The 18,576-nt window shown below is 35.3% G+C and overlaps 1 protein-coding gene across 1 annotated transcript in view; it reads right to left on the bottom strand.

Moving 5' to 3' along the window:
- LOC150096245 (recQ-mediated genome instability protein 1-like) overlaps positions 1 to 18,576 on the bottom strand; it is a 115,965-nt gene that overhangs the window by 43,677 nt on the left and 53,712 nt on the right. Inside the window, exon 6 of the mRNA XM_090409398.1 lies at positions 5,643 to 6,033. Within this exon, the coding sequence (XP_090265524.1) occupies positions 5,643 to 6,033 (391 nt within the window). The remainder of the gene's footprint in view (positions 1 to 5,642; positions 6,034 to 18,576) is intronic.

The following is an 18,576-nucleotide window of genomic DNA, read 5'->3' as shown; positions in this document are numbered from 1 at the left end:
AGTCCACTGCCTGACAAATATCTTTCCACAATTTTTCCATTTATGTATGCACCCACACATTCAGTAATCTACTGTTTATCTGGCCACGGTAAGAAGGCAACATGCCATTTTGATAATTTAAGGGTCGAAAAAGTAAAGTACAATTACATGGTGCTCTACCATAAGTTAGTTGATATAGATAAGTCAGTTAATTAAAAGGGCTGTTGTTTTGAAGGACAGAAAAATAGTAGATCACTGAGTGAGTGAGTGTGTGGTTGTTTATTTTTATGTGAAAACCTAATTTGCAAAAGGCAGTAAACATACAGTATATTACAATACAAACTGTGGACTAAGAATTGGGAAATAGAAGAGATACTCTGGAGACCAAACATTAAAGTTTTTCAAGTAAGTCATTTCAATAAACAGGGTGGTCTCACAGTGGGCAATGAAATCCATCTACCACTTAAATGCTGTTGTTTGTTAGAGAGCAAAGATACTATCCACTCAGGCCAACAAATGAAACTCCAAGTTGGGGGAAATATAAGTCTAGTACTGTTTACAAAATTATTATTTATTTTTTTTTGCTTCAAGATGGCTGGCTGTATGCATCATGTGGCAATGAATATGATGACAGCCATCAGGAAAAAACCTATCCAACAGTTTCCTGGCCTTTTCCCATGTGATTTATGAGTGCTTCTGATGTTTATATGAATAAGTACAAATTTGGCTCCAACATAGAAGTGAAACAAATCACTAACAGTACTCTACACAAAGTGTCTCAAAATGACATATTACATGTATGAGAAGTACCGGGGATGATGAAACAAATGTCTAGTATAATATAAATACAAATAAAATGTGAATTCAACACACCAAAATTTATAATTACCATATTTTTCTTAAAGACAAGACAAAGAAATGTTTTAAATTTCTTGTGCAGTGTAAACATAATATATTTAATATGACAGATTCTATTAAATGTATTGTTTTATGGCTATTAAGACAAAAAAAAAAACAACTCATAATTATCAAATTCCTGATATATGCTGTCACTACTTGAAAAGTTTACATCAATAACAAATTACATATCAACAACTGTCCTCCAGATTAATTCGTTATTTGTCAGTCCAATACTGTCAGATCTTAAATTTTGGTTATTAAAGGAACTTCTTACTATATGAATCTGCCTAGATCTCTATTCTCCTCTGGTTCTTTTCCTGCCAATCTGGCAGCAAATACCTGTTTTACAAACGTTTGCATTTCTATTCTGTTTAAGTTATCATACCACCTGAGATTAGATCTTATCACATGTTCCTGATGCTAACAATGTCAAGTTACTCCCTAATATCCTCATTTTTATTATGATTCTGCCATAGATGCCACCTGTTCACTCCCCTAATCTTTCTCAGAACTCTCATATCTGTGGTCTCAAGTCTTTGATAAAGTTTTTTTTTTTTTTTTTTATTTCTAACCCAGCTCTCAGATTTATAAGTTAACATTGCTTTGAACACAGTCTTGTATACAGCTAATTTAGTGTTCCAACTAATTTCTCTCTTATTCCATATGAATTTATTCAATTGACTTCCTACCATACCAGCTTTGTTGATTCTGTTGTCTATTTCCATATTTAATTTACCATCTTCAGTAAAAATCGTGCCTAAGTAGCTGAATTGTTTTACTTGTTCACCAGGTTCTCCGTTCACAACACAGTTAACATTTTCAACGATTCTACCTATTTTCATTGTCTTTGTCTTTTTATTGTTGACCTTCATACCATATCTATTACAACAGTTATTCAATTTAGTCAGGTAATTTTGCAAACTTGTAGCAGATTTATTTAGAAGTATAACATTGTCCGCATAAAGTAAAGAGCTGACATTAACATCTCCAATTCTGATATCATGTTTAATACCACTTTCCTTCATAATGTGATCCATATAGATAATGAATAACAGAGGGGATAATGTACATCCTTGTCTCACACCAGATTTAACATTAAACCATCTTCCTGTACTTCCTTCAATTCTAACTGCTGACTTACAACTCAAATAAAGACTAAGTATTGCTTGATATAATGCCCCATTGACACTATAAACTGTAGTGTATTGAATAGCTTCTCTCTTGGCACCTTGTCATATGCCTTTTAAAGATCAACAAAACTTAAATACCGATCTTTGTTATATTCACATGCTTTCTCAACTATTTGTTGTAAAATGAAGATCTGATCCTGACAGCCTCTATTTGGCCTGAATCCAGCTTGTTCTTCACCAAGCTTTTCTTCCACAATTCTTCTCAACCGTTTCTCAAGTATACTGACACATACAGGGTGTTCGGGATAAATTTGACAGTTTCGTAAGGAAAAAGAAAATCTTCTTTGTATCTATTAAATTTAATGAATTGACAAAAAACATTACAGGCAGAGTTAATTACAATACTATCAACAAGATTTACTCAAAATAACCACCATTAGCATCGATCACAGCTTCAATCCTGCTTCGGAACCTCGAACAAGCTGATGTTACAGTCTCCCTGGGAAGGGCCGCAAAAACTGTTTTAATTTTATCCATTAACTGGGCTTTTGTATTACTGGAAGTGCGATTGGTGTCTTTTTCAACTGCGCCCCATACAAAATAATCCATGGGGTTAAAATAATCTGGGGAGTTTGGAGGCCAAACATTTGGACTGGTGAAGTCGTAGAAATTTTCAGACAACCATTTTTGACTTTTCCCAGAGGTGTGGCAAGGGGCCGAATCCTGCTGCCATACATACGGCCTACCATTGGCTACCCTTGTTATCCAGGGCTTGACTACAGTGTTTAGCAACTCCACGTAGCCATCTGAAGTCAACCTGAGGCCCTCTTGGAAAAAATGCGGAGGCATCACATTGCCTTCAGAGGATACACATCCGAAAACCATCACAGTTTGGGGAAATTTAGTCTGCATTACACGAGGAATGTCCTTTGTACTGTATGCAAGCCATCTGTTATTCTGCGTGTTGTTTTTTTGATCCTGGCAAAAGTTTTTCTCATCGGAAAAGAACCAGATTGTTTGTGGTTCCGCAGGATGTTTCACTCTGCTTAGAAGTTTCTTCGCGTTTATCAAACGTTTTTCATGGGCCTTTTCTGTAAGCAGCTGACCTTTGCGGCGCTTGTATGAGTAGTAGCGGAGGTCTTCATTGAGTGCAAGCTTCATAGTAGAGGCTGCAACATTCATTTCACGTGACAAAGCCCGAATTCCAATGCCAGGGTTCTTCAACACCTGTTCCTGCAGATTTGCGAGGAATTCTGCTGTACGAACGCAATCAGATCGTCTGCTAGGGATCTTTCTTCTTGCTACATCCTCGTAGTCACCATTGCAAGTCTCTAGTTCATGCCTGATTGTTTTTACTGTATTCAGGGAGCATTGCGCAGCAGTCGAAATATCCTTATTTTGATGGCCGGCACGAATCATCATGATACAAGTTATTCTCTTCCATGATTCAGGTGGGTTCCAGCTATCCATCCTTTCTGACATCTTGTATATGAATGAAGAAGGGTCCAACCTTTTAAATGAAGAGAAGTGTGTGTTAATACATGTAACTTACGGAAAAATATAATTAATTATAAATATGTCAAATTTATCCCGAACACCCTGTATATTGCCCTGAACACTCAGTAGGGAAATACCTCTGTAATTCTCACATTCAGTTTTATTTCACTTTTTATATGTGGGTACTATTAGAGCTCTACTCCAATCATCAGGAATTTGTCCCTCTGTCCAGGCCTTCTGAACTATGCAGTGCAGCCACTGTAAGATTTTTATACCACTATACTTCAGCATTTCTGGTCAAATATCATCTACTCCTGCTGTATTTCCACATTTCAAGCCTTTGATGGCTTTTTCTACTTCAAGTATGGATATGTATTCCTGACTGTATGCCTGATGAGTGTTTTTTACCATGCTATCACTGCTTGTTTCATTTAGCAATTTTTCGAATTACTCCATACTTCAAAAATATCTTTTTCTCCTGTTTTCATATCACCTTTCTCATCTTTAACTCCTTTTACAGCACTTTTTCCTTCATTTCTAAGCTTCTTCAACAACCTCCAGAATATCTTACCTCTTTCTTGATATTTATTTTCTATGATCTTGCCAAAGTCTTCCCATGACTTTTGTTTAGTTAATTTTACACAGTGTTTAGCTTTCTTGCATTTGTCTCTGTATTCTCTAAGAGCACAAGCTGACTTATTTGCCAGGAACTTTTGATATGCTTTCTTCTTTTCCTTCACCGTCTCTTTGACTTCCTGTGTCCACCATGGAGTTCTGATTTTTCTATCCTTGCAGACAACCTCACCACATGCCCCTCTGGCTGAATCAATCAGGGTTTTCTTCAAGGTTTGTCACTGAATTTCCACGGTTTGGTTCTTGTTCTCAAACTCTTTCATTTTTTTTCAATAATCTTTGTGTATTTTAGTCTACAGTTCACATCTGAGAGCTGCTCAACTTTTATTCCCTTTAAAACTTTCTTACGTGTTCTTCTTTTCAATATGAAATTCAGTTTTATCTTGCTCAATACTAAATAGTGATTGCTTCCAATTTCAAATTCTCTGTAGTCTGGTGTCCTGCACAAGGGAGAAAACATCACTATCAACAATAAAATTATCAATGAGACTTTTCTTATTCCTTGCATCTTCTCTTCATGTCAATTTGTGCACATTTTTATGTTGGAACATGATGTTAGTAATAACCAGTCCATGTCCTGAGCAGAAATCCAACAGGTATTTGCCATTATTATTAGCTTTGCTCTCTTTTTCCAAATTTTCCCAAAATATTTTGTATGTCTGACAATCACTTCCTGCTCTGCTATTTAGATCCACAACAAGGACCAACTTTTCCTTTTTCATTGTGTCAGTAGCTTTCTCTAGAGCCTCAAAAAACTCCTCCACTTCTACCTTAGTAGAGCCTTCTGTGGGACTATAAGCACGAATTCCAGTTCCCCATTCTGATATTTGTCCACATCACCCTACTTGAGACTGCCTGCCATTCAAGAAGATTAGCCTCATATTTAGTGTTGAATACTATGGCTACCCCTTCTTTTCCTTGATTGTCATTGCCTGAATATAACATTTTGTATTTAGGGCTTAGAAAGATCTCACCAGTTTTTGTCTTTTTTTGTTTCAGTCATCCCTATTATGTCGATCTGGTACTTATGTAATTCCTCAGTAGCTCCATTTCTTTGCCATTCAGGCTTCTTATGTTGATAGTCCAATCTTTAACTCTGGTGATGTTGAGTTGGAGTGTGCTTTCAAATTCAGAATTCTAAAATTCATTTACATAAATTTAAGTAATTCAGATCATGTATTCAATTACAAAAATTACAACGTGTAGAGTAGTGGCAGTTGTAATATAAAGATATTCTATAGCAGTAAAATTGCAATGCTATACACTTATATAACTAAGCATGAGGTGTTTTGAATTACTGCTAAAATAACTAGAGATAGGGGAGGCCAGTGAATTACACCTGTTAATGTTGATTCAAATTAAAAGTTAGCACAAAAGGAATTTATAAAATAAACAATTTTTAAAATACAAATTAAATTTAAAAATATTATTAAAAACCATTAAAAATATAAAAAAATTGACATCTGTAGAAACAAATTAAACCACATGTTTCAAATAACTAACCTTACTGCTACCTTCTTTTTCCAGTTTATCTAACTCTTCATAATCTAAACTCATGAAAAATTCATCATTTGAATCATTAAAATCATCAACATCATGTGGATTTGTAAAATTCTGTTGCCCAGCTGAGTTATCACAAAAGACTTTCTGCTTCTTAGAAGAAACTGTGCTTCTGATACTAGAGGTTTCTGAATTGGATAAATGCACACTGTTAGATATATGAGAATTGGTAAAACCCGAAGGACTACCACCTACTAGAGGTTCCTTGTTGATGGAACCATTGGATGATACAGAAAGTCTACATTCGACTGGACTTTTCAAAGTTGTCACTCGAGATATAGTGGAATCCATCTGATTTCCCAGTTCACTTTCAGAAATTCTTGAATCCAGAGCACTTAAAAATAAAAATTTATAAGATAAGAGCAAATATTCTAAACTTTAGTTTCACATAAATTTTTTCAATGACTGCATACTATAGCAAACAGTGAAAAAAAATAAAAAATAAATAAAAATAAATAAATAATAATAATTCAGAAAGAGCATCTTGGAAATAAGAGATGATAAAATTATGCAAGATTCACCTATAATAAAATATAAAAAATAAAAATATATAAAATAAATATGTATGATATCTCTGTTGTTCACATTGAAGCAACTGAGACTGTGAAGTATCTGTATGTTATATAATAAACACTGTACTCTCTTTGCGGACCTGTTCCAAAAGTAAGGTAAGGAAAATATCTTGCAGTAAATATTATATTTACTGTAGAAAGAATATTAAGAAAAAGTAGAAAGAAAGTATATTATAGTAGAAAGAATATTAAGAAAAAGTAGAAAGAAAGTATATTATAGTAGAAAGAATATTAAGAAAAAGTAGAAAGAAAGTATATTATAGTAGAAAGAATATTAATTATGTAATGTTATTAGGCATGATAATAAACAAGTATTATCATGCCTAATACCTAAGGATAAACATTATTTCTGAAAATTACAACTGCAAATTCAGATGAATCAGCTTGTGGCAATTTGTATAACTGGCGATTTCGAGTAGAAAGTGGGTAAACATTCAAATTGTTGAATCGAAAGCAAATGGGTTATATGTTGGGACTAAATGGGATAAAAGGCAAAAAATTGCACTAAGCAAATTGTAATGTCTCAAAAACATCATCTAGATCATGGTTTCTCAAACTGTGTTCTGCAGAAGGTGAATAGGTGTTCCGCAAGAAGTTCTGAAATTTGTCATTTTAGTTTTCTAAGCATTTTTCATGAATAAATATTTTATAGTAAAAATATTCTGAGGAGAATAATATTCGTGAATATGTCGAAAAGCTTAGACCCAGAACACCTAATGACATCTGTGTACTGTTAATTTTCACACATCGAAATGTTTCAACATTTGGGAAAGGGAATAACGCTGTTTATGATGGGTCATAAAAATTGCCTGCAAGCCCATTAAACAATTGGTGTCATATCTTCTGTTCTCAAAACTGAAGGAAATGACATCTGTGTTGGAAATGTCAGTGACCAAGCAGCATATTTTTAAACATGGAAGTATTCATGAATTATTGTTAATTTTCACACATCGAAATCTTTCAACAATCGGGAAAGAGAATACCGCCGTTTATGACCGATCATAAAAATTGCCTGCAAGCCGATTACAACAATGGGCGGCGTGTTCTCAAAACTGAACGAAATAACATCTGCGTTGCAAATATCAGTGACCAATCAGCAAGGAAGTATAAAGAAAATTTTTCCACTGAAATTGAAGATCAAGGTAGTCTATATCCGGTTCTCAAATCTATTACTACTGAATACTTTCTTCGCAAGTTCGTATTGCAGTGTGTAAGTGCTTGTTCTGAAACCGGAGTGCCGTGATTTTTTTTAAAAGTAATAGGAATACAGAGTTAAAATTAATATGAATAATAGACAAGGCACTTTGTTTAATTTTGGTATTAAGAAATCTCTTATTGAAGGTGTTTGTGATGGAACATATAGTGAGTCATCCACTTCAAGCCTACAAAGATCTCCAGGATGTACAAAAGGAGGGGGAAAACAACCAGCACACACACACTACTATGAGAAAAAGTCTGCATTCATTCATAAGTACTTATAATAATATTATAAATATATTTGGTGATCAGAATGGGATATGTCAATGAAAATCAGCACAAATTAATTTAATGATGTTTGCCTGAAGAAACTACCGTATGCTACAACATTTCATTAGTCCAGTGATTGTTAACTAATTTAAATGTAATTTATATTTGTCAGCATGCCACACTGTATACATAAGTATACTAATACTCTTTATGATTATGCCATAATTGATTATTAATACATATGTTAATGTATGAACTTTAAAAAAATTTGGAAAGGTATTTACGAGTAAATTTCTTGGGACCGGGCCCTCGGAAAAAAAAAAATCAGCTAACGCCTTTTTATTCCTGTATACAGGGAGTAGGCGAGGTGACTTTTAAAAAAAGAATTCTTCTTACTTTTTTAACTAATTTTATAATTAATATCTGATTTATTTCGAACTGTTTAATTTTTGTTACTGAACATTTTATCAAATTATTCTTATTACAATTGCTTTGACATTATTTGATAAGGTTTAGTACTTTTCTTACAAGTATTGTTAACAATTCATATTTACTTTTATGTGTTGTAGTCTTTTTTTTACTATTTTGCATTATTCATTCACTTTTATATTATTCGACATTTCTTATTTATAATCTTCTTGTTTTTCACACTAAAGTTACCTTTACAACACAATTCTATTTGTTTTTATTATAGCTCTGACAAATTTTGGAATGTGAATATTATTGAAAAAATACCCATGGATTCTTGTTTAAAGACAGGAACTTTAACACAAGGAGGAGCAAGTACTTTTGCTGACACATCTATTCGTATGATTGGAGAAGATATGGAATTGCAAACTGTGGTTTCTTTAAACACTAATATTAAAGAACAAGAGTCATCTAAGAACAGACCAAAACGGAAGTACCATGAAAGTTATTTAAATTATGGATTTACGTGTATTGGCAATACACATGCTCCTGATGTTTTGTGTAATAAAATACTAGTAAACAGTTCTTTGTCTCCAGCTAAATTTCGTAGGCACTTCGAAACGAAACACACCAATTACAAAGGAAAAGATATACTTTTTTTAAGACTGATAATTATGACGTGACTCGCTAGAAAAATCTAAACTTTAAATGGCTACAATTGCTAGAACTGAAAATGCAACAGAGGAGTCTTTTCGCATGAGTTATCCTCATTGCACTTCATGGTGAAGCTCATACAATTGGTGAGACGCTCATTGAGCCTTGTGTGAAAGACATTGTATCGTGCATGTTAAACGAGCAGGTTGCTAAACAAATAGATGCAGTATAATTATCAAATAATACTGTTTCACGGCACATAAAAGATCTTTCTGCTGACATAGAAAAAGAGCTAATTCATCGACTTAGACTGCAGTGAATATTCATTGTATATGGATGAATCTACAGATGTCGCAGGACTCTATGTATTACTAGTGATTGTTCGTTACATATTTGATAAAAGTATTGAAGAAGATTTACTCATGTGCGAATATCTACAAGAAAAAACTACCGGAGAAGATATATTCAACTATATTAATAATTATATTACAAAACAGGAAATCGGTCGGGAGAAGTGTATTGATATTTGTACAGATGGTGCTCAAGAAATGGTAGGAAAGATGAAGGGAGTTGTAACACGTATCCTGCAAGCAGCTACAAGAGCCACCAAAAGTCATTGTGTTTTGCATAGACAAGCACTAGTAACAAAAAGAATTCCTACATATTTAAAAACTATTTTGGATGAAGCCGTAAAAATGATCGATTATGTAAAATCTTGACCACCTCAATCCAGATTATTTAAAATTTTGTGTGATGAAATGGGTAGTGCACATAACGCACTTTTATTACATATTGAAGTGAGATGGCTATCCAGAGGAAAAGCATTATTGAGGCTTTATGAACTTCGTAGTGAGTTAATGGTCTTCTTGATGTCACATAATTTAGGACAAGATTTTATTGAATTATTAAGAAATTCTTCATGGTTGATGAGTCTTGCATATCTGGCAGATATTTTTTACAAAGTGCAATGAAATTAACTTATCAAGGAAAGAATATTACAATTTTTAATACAAGAGATAAAATTGCATCTTTTGATAGGAAGTTGCAATTCTGGATTTCTACAGTTGAACAAATTAATTTTGATTGTTTTCCCACCTTGCATGAATTTTTGACTGAAATAAATTCTAAAGTAAATGAAGAAGTATCTAACGTAATTTTTAGAACACTTGCATGACTTGCAATCAACCCTTTTGCAATATTTTCCAAAATCCAGTGAGGACAATTCCTGGGTTCTGAATCCATTTACAGTGACAGCTAAGCCAGCAGACTTCAGTGCAAGTGACTATGAAAATCTAATCGACTTAATTAGTGACTCTGATTTAAAACAAAAATACAAGGAACTGCCAATAAATGATTTCTGGACAAGCGTGTCAAAACTAGCTATTCTTGTTTTACTTCCTTTTACAACGACATATTTATGCAAGGCAGGATTTTCATATTATGCTGCAACCAAATCAAAGTCCAGGAACAGATTCGACGCTACACCAAATATGAGAATTCAACTTTCTAATATTGTGCCTGATATCAAAAGAATTTGTAATTCAAAGACCCAAAAACTTCGGAGTCATTAAGAACTTAATTTGCAATATACGTTTTATTATTTTTATGTGTTTTGTTTTTACTAATTAACATTTGACAATAAATGATTATTTTTTCTTAACGCTTAGATTTACTCATTTATTTTATTTATATTTAACCTACAAAACCAGCACACAGGAGAAAAAGTCTGCATTCACTCATAAGTACTTATAATAATATTATAAATTTTTGGTGATCAGAATGGGATATATCAATGAAAATCAGCACAAATTAATTTAATAATGGTTTAAGCGATGTTTAATTAATAATTAATTACCAATCATTAATAATTAACAATAAAATAAGCTAAATTACCAATTAATTATTAATTAATAATTTAATTAATACATTACAAAATAACCACCAAGGTGTTCCGTGAACATTTCAGGATTTGTGAAGTGTTCCATCGTAGAAAAAGTTTGAGAAACCCTGATCTAGATGATTTCATGTGTGTAAGAATTACTTGAAGGCTGTAGAATTACTGATATTGCTAGAGAGTTTGGATACATTTGGATACTCACATAGCATTGTGAGTATCCAAATTTCTTAGATGTTTGCTAAGAGGTCGCCCTTGCTCTATGAAGGAGCAGAAAATTGGTTATAACAGCAAAAAGTAATCGATGCATCACTGCGGTTGAGCTTGCAAGTCGGCTCCATTCCAGCACAGGTATGCAGATATCTCGACAAACTTGGCAAGACGTCTCTGACAAGTACGCCTATATGCCTGCATCCCTTTGTCTGCAGCTCATTGTAGAACACGTTTTCAATGGTGGTGGTGGTGGTGGTATCCATAAAAATTGGACAAGACACCAATGGACTAATGTACTTTTTACAGATGAGTCGTTTTAGTCTTTCCTCCGATTCTAGACATTTGATCTGGCATGAAAGTGATACTGCTTACCATCATGAGAATGTTCATGAAAGGGATAGATACGGCAGTGCTGAGGTCATGATGTGGGGAGGCATTATGCTCAATGAACTCACCAAGCTACAAATGCTGGAAAAAGAGCCTATCATGTTTGATTGTTCATTGGTGTTGTGAAGAATTCATTTTTATGGATGATAATGTCACACCACATCATGCACAAGCAGTGGAGATACTTCTGGAGACTGAGGATATTAATCGAATCAAGTAGCCAGCACATTCCCCAGATCTCAACCTCACAGAAGACTTTTGGGACACAACAGGGAGATGCACTGCTGTCCAAAATTCCCTTCCAGAAAAACAAACAAACAAGGATGTATGTAGGCTTTGTAGGCTTGCCTACAAAGTGTTTTTGCTGAGATTTTTACAGGGTAGTTCACCATTGCTTTCCCCAATTTTATCCAGGCTCGGGACTGGCATATGGCTAGAACATATTTATGACTAATCCATATGTCACGTCTGGTGGAATGCCCACCCGATGTGGAAAGGACACGCTACTCGATCAAGCAAGTTCCCACCAGATGTGACATATGTGCAAAAACATAGCCCAGCATGGATGTAATAATAACATTAAAATTCTACATTTTAGCTATTACATTAAGGTCATCTTTAGAAATGTGTGTGTGCGTGCATGTATGCACACCAGCATCAGCCATTATGATCATTTAGAAAAAAAGAGGCAACTAAAATTGCAAGTGTTTTTGTGATTCTCTAAGAACAAATGCTGTAGTGTGTGTGAATTATGAATTTCATATCCAGAAGCAGGGCCAGTTTTACCATTAGGCGAACCTAGGCAATTGCCTAGATGTGCATAAATTCACATGGAGAGAATAAACGAGAAATAAGAAAAGTCATACTGACTATATTATGGTTGATAATGATATTTCATGCAGAGTATACTCTGCATGAAATATCACTAAAAGAATATACAGAGAATATCATTACAGAGAGTGGTGGACTGGGTCTAAAAATATTGGTTGCCAGGAGACAAAGGGGGCCCACCCACAACTATAAGGTTATCATTTAATTTTTATAAGAAATAAATAAAAATTTTCAAAAACTACATAACTGGAAAAAAGGTACAATTAAAATTTGTACGAAATAAATGAATAATTTTTAGTAGTTACAGTCTACATATATTGTACATTATAATAAATTTAGTTTAATCTTTTATCCAAGTGTGAGCAAACAAAGTCTGCACCTGAAAATATCTTCAGGACTGAGGAAAGGTAGTGCAACACCAGGCAACTCAGAGCAAAGGTGGACCAAGCTATCATCACTCCTATCTCAGTATCTCCCATAATGCAAAACACATCTTGTGGATATGTATAATGTTATGCATTAAGGGAAGGGCCACTACCCAGACCGGTTTCGACCTTTATTGAGGTCTCGTCAAAATATGCTGTTAGTTTTTTTTTTAACATAATTTCATTCACACCCAAGTATTTGCTCATGGGTAGCTGTCAATATATTGTACATATTACTGGCAGTAGAGTAGATACTAAATGTAAATACAGATTGTTATAATTGAATTTTTAAATTATTATTATTTTTTTTTTAATTTTTAAATAAATGGTGGATATTTTTAAATAGTTTGCTTGTACTGAACATTTTACACATTAACAGGTAGTTAAAAAGCATATTTCATGCAGTCCACTATATTAAGAGCAATCGTTTGAATTCACTATATGATTGTGTGAATCTGTCAATAATTGCTTCTGCATCCAGTTCATCCAACAATTCCTTTTCAATGGATAGCAACATGTATGATTCCAAGTTCTCTTCAGACAGTGAATTTTTTAGCCTTGTCTCTATGATTCTTTAGCTTTGAAAATGTCCTCTCACATTGGACTTGAGTAACTGATAGTGTGCAGATGACTTTATAAAGTTCATAAAGGTTATCATATGCCTTGTCATGAAGTCAGTTGGATGCCAGAATGTTTAGTACACAATGGGCAAGTGCTACAAATTTTACACTTGTTGCAACTGGAATCCATATTCTCACATTCATTAAGCAATAGCTTTAGCACATCAAGGTTTGAAGCAAAAGAAAACAATTCCAATATTACTTGATCTTTGCTGATTTGTGGAGACAGCTTAATAATACCTTCCAATGCTTTATCTTCAAGGCCCTTCTCTGCAATAGTTTTAAACTTTGCTGAGTTCAAGCAGGATAAATCTTTATACAACTTTTTTGTGTTGTACAAAGCATGAATCTAGTGACTGAACAATGTGGTCCATTATTAGGTTAAACACATTTACTCAAAAATCAGCTAGAGAATCTGAGGAATTTCCATCATCTATAAGCTCATTTGCCATTCTTTTATTCTTCCTCTGCCTCTTAACTGGAAATGCTGTTTCCAAAGAGTCGATTTCCAATGTTTGATTTTCAACTGTGAAATCTGGCCATTACAATTATTTACTTCCAATGCCTTGCTGTGAACGTTATCAAATGTTCTTCCTTCAACTTTGTTGTAGCTGAATCTATTAAACTCCATGCAGTAAAGATATCTAAACCACTTGTCTGTAAATAACTTAATAATGGGGATGTAGTTTCAAATATATACAAGTAAGTAAATGCTGTCAATATTGTTTCAAACTTTAGAAGACTTTAAAGTAAAACATTTGCTTCTTGTTTTGTTTTTGCATGAAACTTGTCTGAATCTTGTATCACTGATAAGAATGTGAATAGATTTACAAAAATACTGACAGTAGCATAATCAAAATGTCCAAATATAGTTGTTGCTACATTGGATTTTCTTGACCATCTTGTCTCACTAATTTGCTTTAATCGTTTCATTTTTTCTTATCTCAGATGTTTTCCAACAACTTCTATCCATACAGCCATTCTTGTGTATGATGTTTTCACAAAAGTTGCTAAATTCTAGAGCAAATTGCAACATTTTGTTGTTTCGGCTATCACCAAATTCACCATATATGAACATGTTGATCAGCCACATCAGTAATTTTACTTTGTAAACCATTATACTGGCCATGGTAGCTTGAAGCTCCATCTGTACTGTCAGATAAACATTTTTTGGGATCAATTTTAAGATGCTGTATTGTTTCAGTCAATAGATCAAAAAGCCCCTTTCTTTTATCATATTCTCCATAATTTTGATTAACACGGTAATAGTTGTTTTACTCAGATATGTAACAAGTCCACCACGGCCTTTACTTGTTGTTCTAATTGTTTGATTCTTTGTGTAGACTTCTTTTGTACTACAGGAACATGAGCTGCCATAATGGGGTCATATTTTGCCATCAATGGCACTGTAGCTAAAAAATTGCCATGATTCAGGGTCTCATTATCCAGAGTGTAGGCCGATTCATTTCTGAGACCTCGAAAAGGAATTGCTTGTTTGCCTAACATCTTTATGATGTCTGTAATCCTCATTACAATACTCCTCTACTTCAACACTTCTTTCTTTTTAATTAGTGAATATGCAAAAAATTATCTAAGGTGCCATCATTAACCACACTGATAAATTGCTGAACATTTCTGACATGTGTTGTCAGGGCCGGCCCTAAGAATTTTGTCACCCCATGCAACAGCATATTTTGACACCCTTCTTCCTAAAAAAAAAATAAAAAAAATTAATGCCATCTTGAAAGCCATGATATTAACCTAGGCTTCAACCTGTCTGATCTAGGTACGAACGATTTAACTGGCAATAAGTTCAGTATGAGAGAGGACATGAAAGGGTTGTTGGAAGAGGAGAGAGTGAAGAGTAGAAGGTAAAAATTGTTAGTATTTTACCTCGCTATGATAAAAATGAATTAAAAAGAAGGACCATGATGGCAAGTGGTTCAATGCATAGGCTATGTAGAAGGAATGGATGTGAGTATTTGGATGTGTGGAGTGAGTTTAAGTGAAGATTGGATTTGTATAAGAGGGATGGACTACACCTGAATGCGTTTGGTATCAGGAGTCTAGAAAAACTAATAACTGGTATAGACCTAACACAAAGTCTGGGAAACTAAATTATAATGGGAGAAATGGTTTGAATGTGAGTGTAAGAGCAACAATGTCATATAACTGTGTTAATGACGGGAATGGGCTTTGTCATGGAAATGTTGACGAGGAGAGAATGATTTCGGGATTGTGTTTGTCCGGTTTGGACACATCATACGTATGTAAAGATGTCTACATGTGTAAGGCATTAGAAAATAATAGAGATCTGCAAGTTGTCCAACTGAGTCAGACAGATTGCAGACAAGACAATATAAAAGAACAAACAGGTAGATTATCATGTCTGTACACGAATGCTAGGAGTATCAGAAACAAATGGCTAGAGTTTGTTGCTTTAGTCAATATGTTGTGACCTCAGATTGTAGGTATTAGTGAGACCTAGCTATTAGAATCAGACCTACTAACTGGTATCGAGTGTCATGCGTACAGTATTTTTAGGAAAGATAGAGAGGACAGAAGAGGAGGGAGAGTGCTGCTAATGATATCGGATGACTTAAATCCAGTTACCTATGATTGTAGTAATACTACTAACAATATTTCATGTGGTAGTGAGTTTGAAGCCATCTGGCGTGAGGTGGAACTAACAAACTAATTACACAGTGGGGTGTTGTTACAGACCTGGTGGATCGGTTGACAGTGATGAAGAAATGCATCACCAAATAGAAAAGATGAGTGCGAAAAGAGTAATCACAACGGGAGACTTTAATTATCCAAATATTGATTGGGTAGTAGTAGAATCTCATGAGAAGAATGAAAATGCATTTATTGAGCTGTTGCAGGACAACTTCCTCAAGCAGCATGTGACAAAACGAACTAGAGGCCAAAGAGAGTGAGATGTGATTATTGTGTCAGAGGGCATTTCAGTTAAAGACATAACTATTCTGCCTCCAATTGGGGACACTAATCATGTGGTACTCACTTGGGAAGTGACTAAGTTTATGAATGTTCTATTCAGGAAAGGTTACATGCTAAATTACAAAGCAGGAAATTATGACCAACTGAGGAGTATACTGAGTTCAGTGGAATGGGATCGGTTGCTGGATGGAAAGAATATCAACAGTGGATGGGAAGCATTGAAACAATACTTAAATGATGCAATATCAAAATGTGTCCCAAGAGTTCGAAGAATAAACAGAGTAGGAGTCAAATGGATGTGTAATCTTATTAAGCAAGAGATTCGTAGAGGACGATGTGGAAAGAATACCGTTTGCATAAGGACGACGTCCGTTATTAACGTTATAAGCATCAAGCTAGAATAGTCACATCTGTTGTATGGAAAGCAAAGTCTGAGCATGAAAACAAACTGGCTCTGCGTACTAAAGACAAACCACAAGAATTCTGTCGATATGCTGCAAGTAAAAGAAAGAATGAATATGAAAGAATAATTCCTCTAAATCCAGATGGCATGAGGGTTATAGATGCAAAAGAGATTGTTCAGTTAATGAGTGCCCATTTCTTTAAAGCTATCAACCTGGTGAACGCAACACTGAACTCACTGTTACTTCATCACTAGATGAAGAAATGCAGGTGTGTGAGGCAAGGTATTAGAGCTGTTGCACAAATTGAATAAGAATTCAGCAATGGGGACCGATGTATTATCAGCACGTGTGCTAAAAGTGTTCAGCTGAACTGGCCATTCCTTAGACCAGGATGTTTAATATGAGTCTCAGAACAGGGAAGATTCTACACGAATGGAAGGAATGTATGGCAATTCCATTGCACAAGGGTGGTGCAAAGACCGATGTATCCAACTATCGACTAATTAGTATCTCAGGAGTGGTGGTGAAGATTTTGGAAAAATTGGTTAGGGCCCCGCATTCCGAAATGGGTTGACAGTGAATCTCTACTTTGAATGAACAACATGGGTTTACTAAGGGAAGGTCATGTTTTAGCAACTTGCTCATATTCTATAACAATGTTACCATCGAACTAGACAAGGGGGGATGGATACGCCATGATACTTTTGGATTTTGCTAAGGCTTCTGACAGAATATAGCATGGTATACTGTTGCATAAATCGGAGAAAATGGGTTTGGTTTATACAATATTAGCATGGATAAGAGGATGGCTGACTGACAGATATCAAAAAGTGGTATACAGGGGATCCGAGTCTGCAAGGTCTGGGAATCCGAAGCGTTGTTGTCTTGGCTTGCACATCCCTTGAGACACCTCGCAAGTGTGGCAGTAGGCGGCCTCATAGGGGCAATTCCCGGACACCTTCGGGTGACTGACTTCGACGAGTTTCCTGGCTCTGGCCTATAACTCATCAGATGAAGGCTCCGACTCTTATAGGCCGGAGCCAGGAAACTCGTAGGGTGTGAATCCAGATGTGTTTCTTGTTTGGAGGTGATCCTGCCACCCGTCCCAGTGGCGTCCTCAGGAAGAAAGTTAAAAGAAAGCTCTGCAAGGACTGTCATCAACTCATTTATTCACGTTCTCATCATGCTTGTTCCAGTGGTCAAGGAGTTCCCAATCTCAGACACTTTATATGTCAAGTCTGCAATTGTGCATTCTCCACCTCAGTCGACCTTGGTGTGCATTGCACCTCGAAACATCCAGCCGAAGCACGCTGCAATAAGAACAGAGCACATCAAAGCAAGTTGGACTGCTGAAGAAAAGATTCTCGCCTCTCATGAGATCGAATTGACAACTCGAGGGATAAAGAAAATCAATGAGGCTTTATTTAAGGTGTTCCCATCAAGATCTTTGGATGCCATTAAGTGTCATAGACGGAAAGCCAGTTACAAAGCCTTAGTTCAAGAATTGGCAGCCCATTTGCCACAGGTAGGGACAGGTAATATCTCCGTATTCCAGCCACTCCTGCTGTTGAAGAAGAGGCTTTGATTCTCAGACTGACATCATCTCTTGATCCTCCTCTTTCAGAATATAACCATCAAATTCTTAAATCTCTTATCCAGACTCACCTTCTGGGAATGGATATCACAGATCAGTTAAATGACTACCTCCATGCTGAATTCTCCGAACACTTGATGCCTTGTCAACATCAGCCTACTTCTCGTTCTACAATGGCTTTGTCAAATAGGAAGCAGAGGAAGAAGAATGCAGCTATGCAGGCCCTCTATAAAAAGAATAGAGGGCAGTGTGCCAAAACCATCCTGGACAGTGCTTCCCCTCCATCTCTAGCAGACTTACATGATGATTTTGTTAAATTCTAGAATAGTCTTTTCTGCTCCACCTTTACACTTCCCTGCTGATGATGACCAACCTATGATATTGTGGCCCTTCAAATATACCAGCCTGTCTCCATCCAAGAGATTAAAGCAGCTCTTCCAATTTCTC

The sequence above is a fragment of the Typopeltis vanoorti genome, chromosome 19 (genome assembly GCF_054136105.1).
Source record: "Typopeltis vanoorti isolate ZY-2024b chromosome 19, IOZ_Tvanoo_1.0, whole genome shotgun sequence".
In the NCBI taxonomy this organism is placed as follows: domain Eukaryota; kingdom Metazoa; phylum Arthropoda; class Arachnida; order Uropygi; family Thelyphonidae; genus Typopeltis; species Typopeltis vanoorti.
Note: the sequence above shows the minus strand (reverse complement) of the source record. Positions and strands in the feature narration are given on the sequence as shown.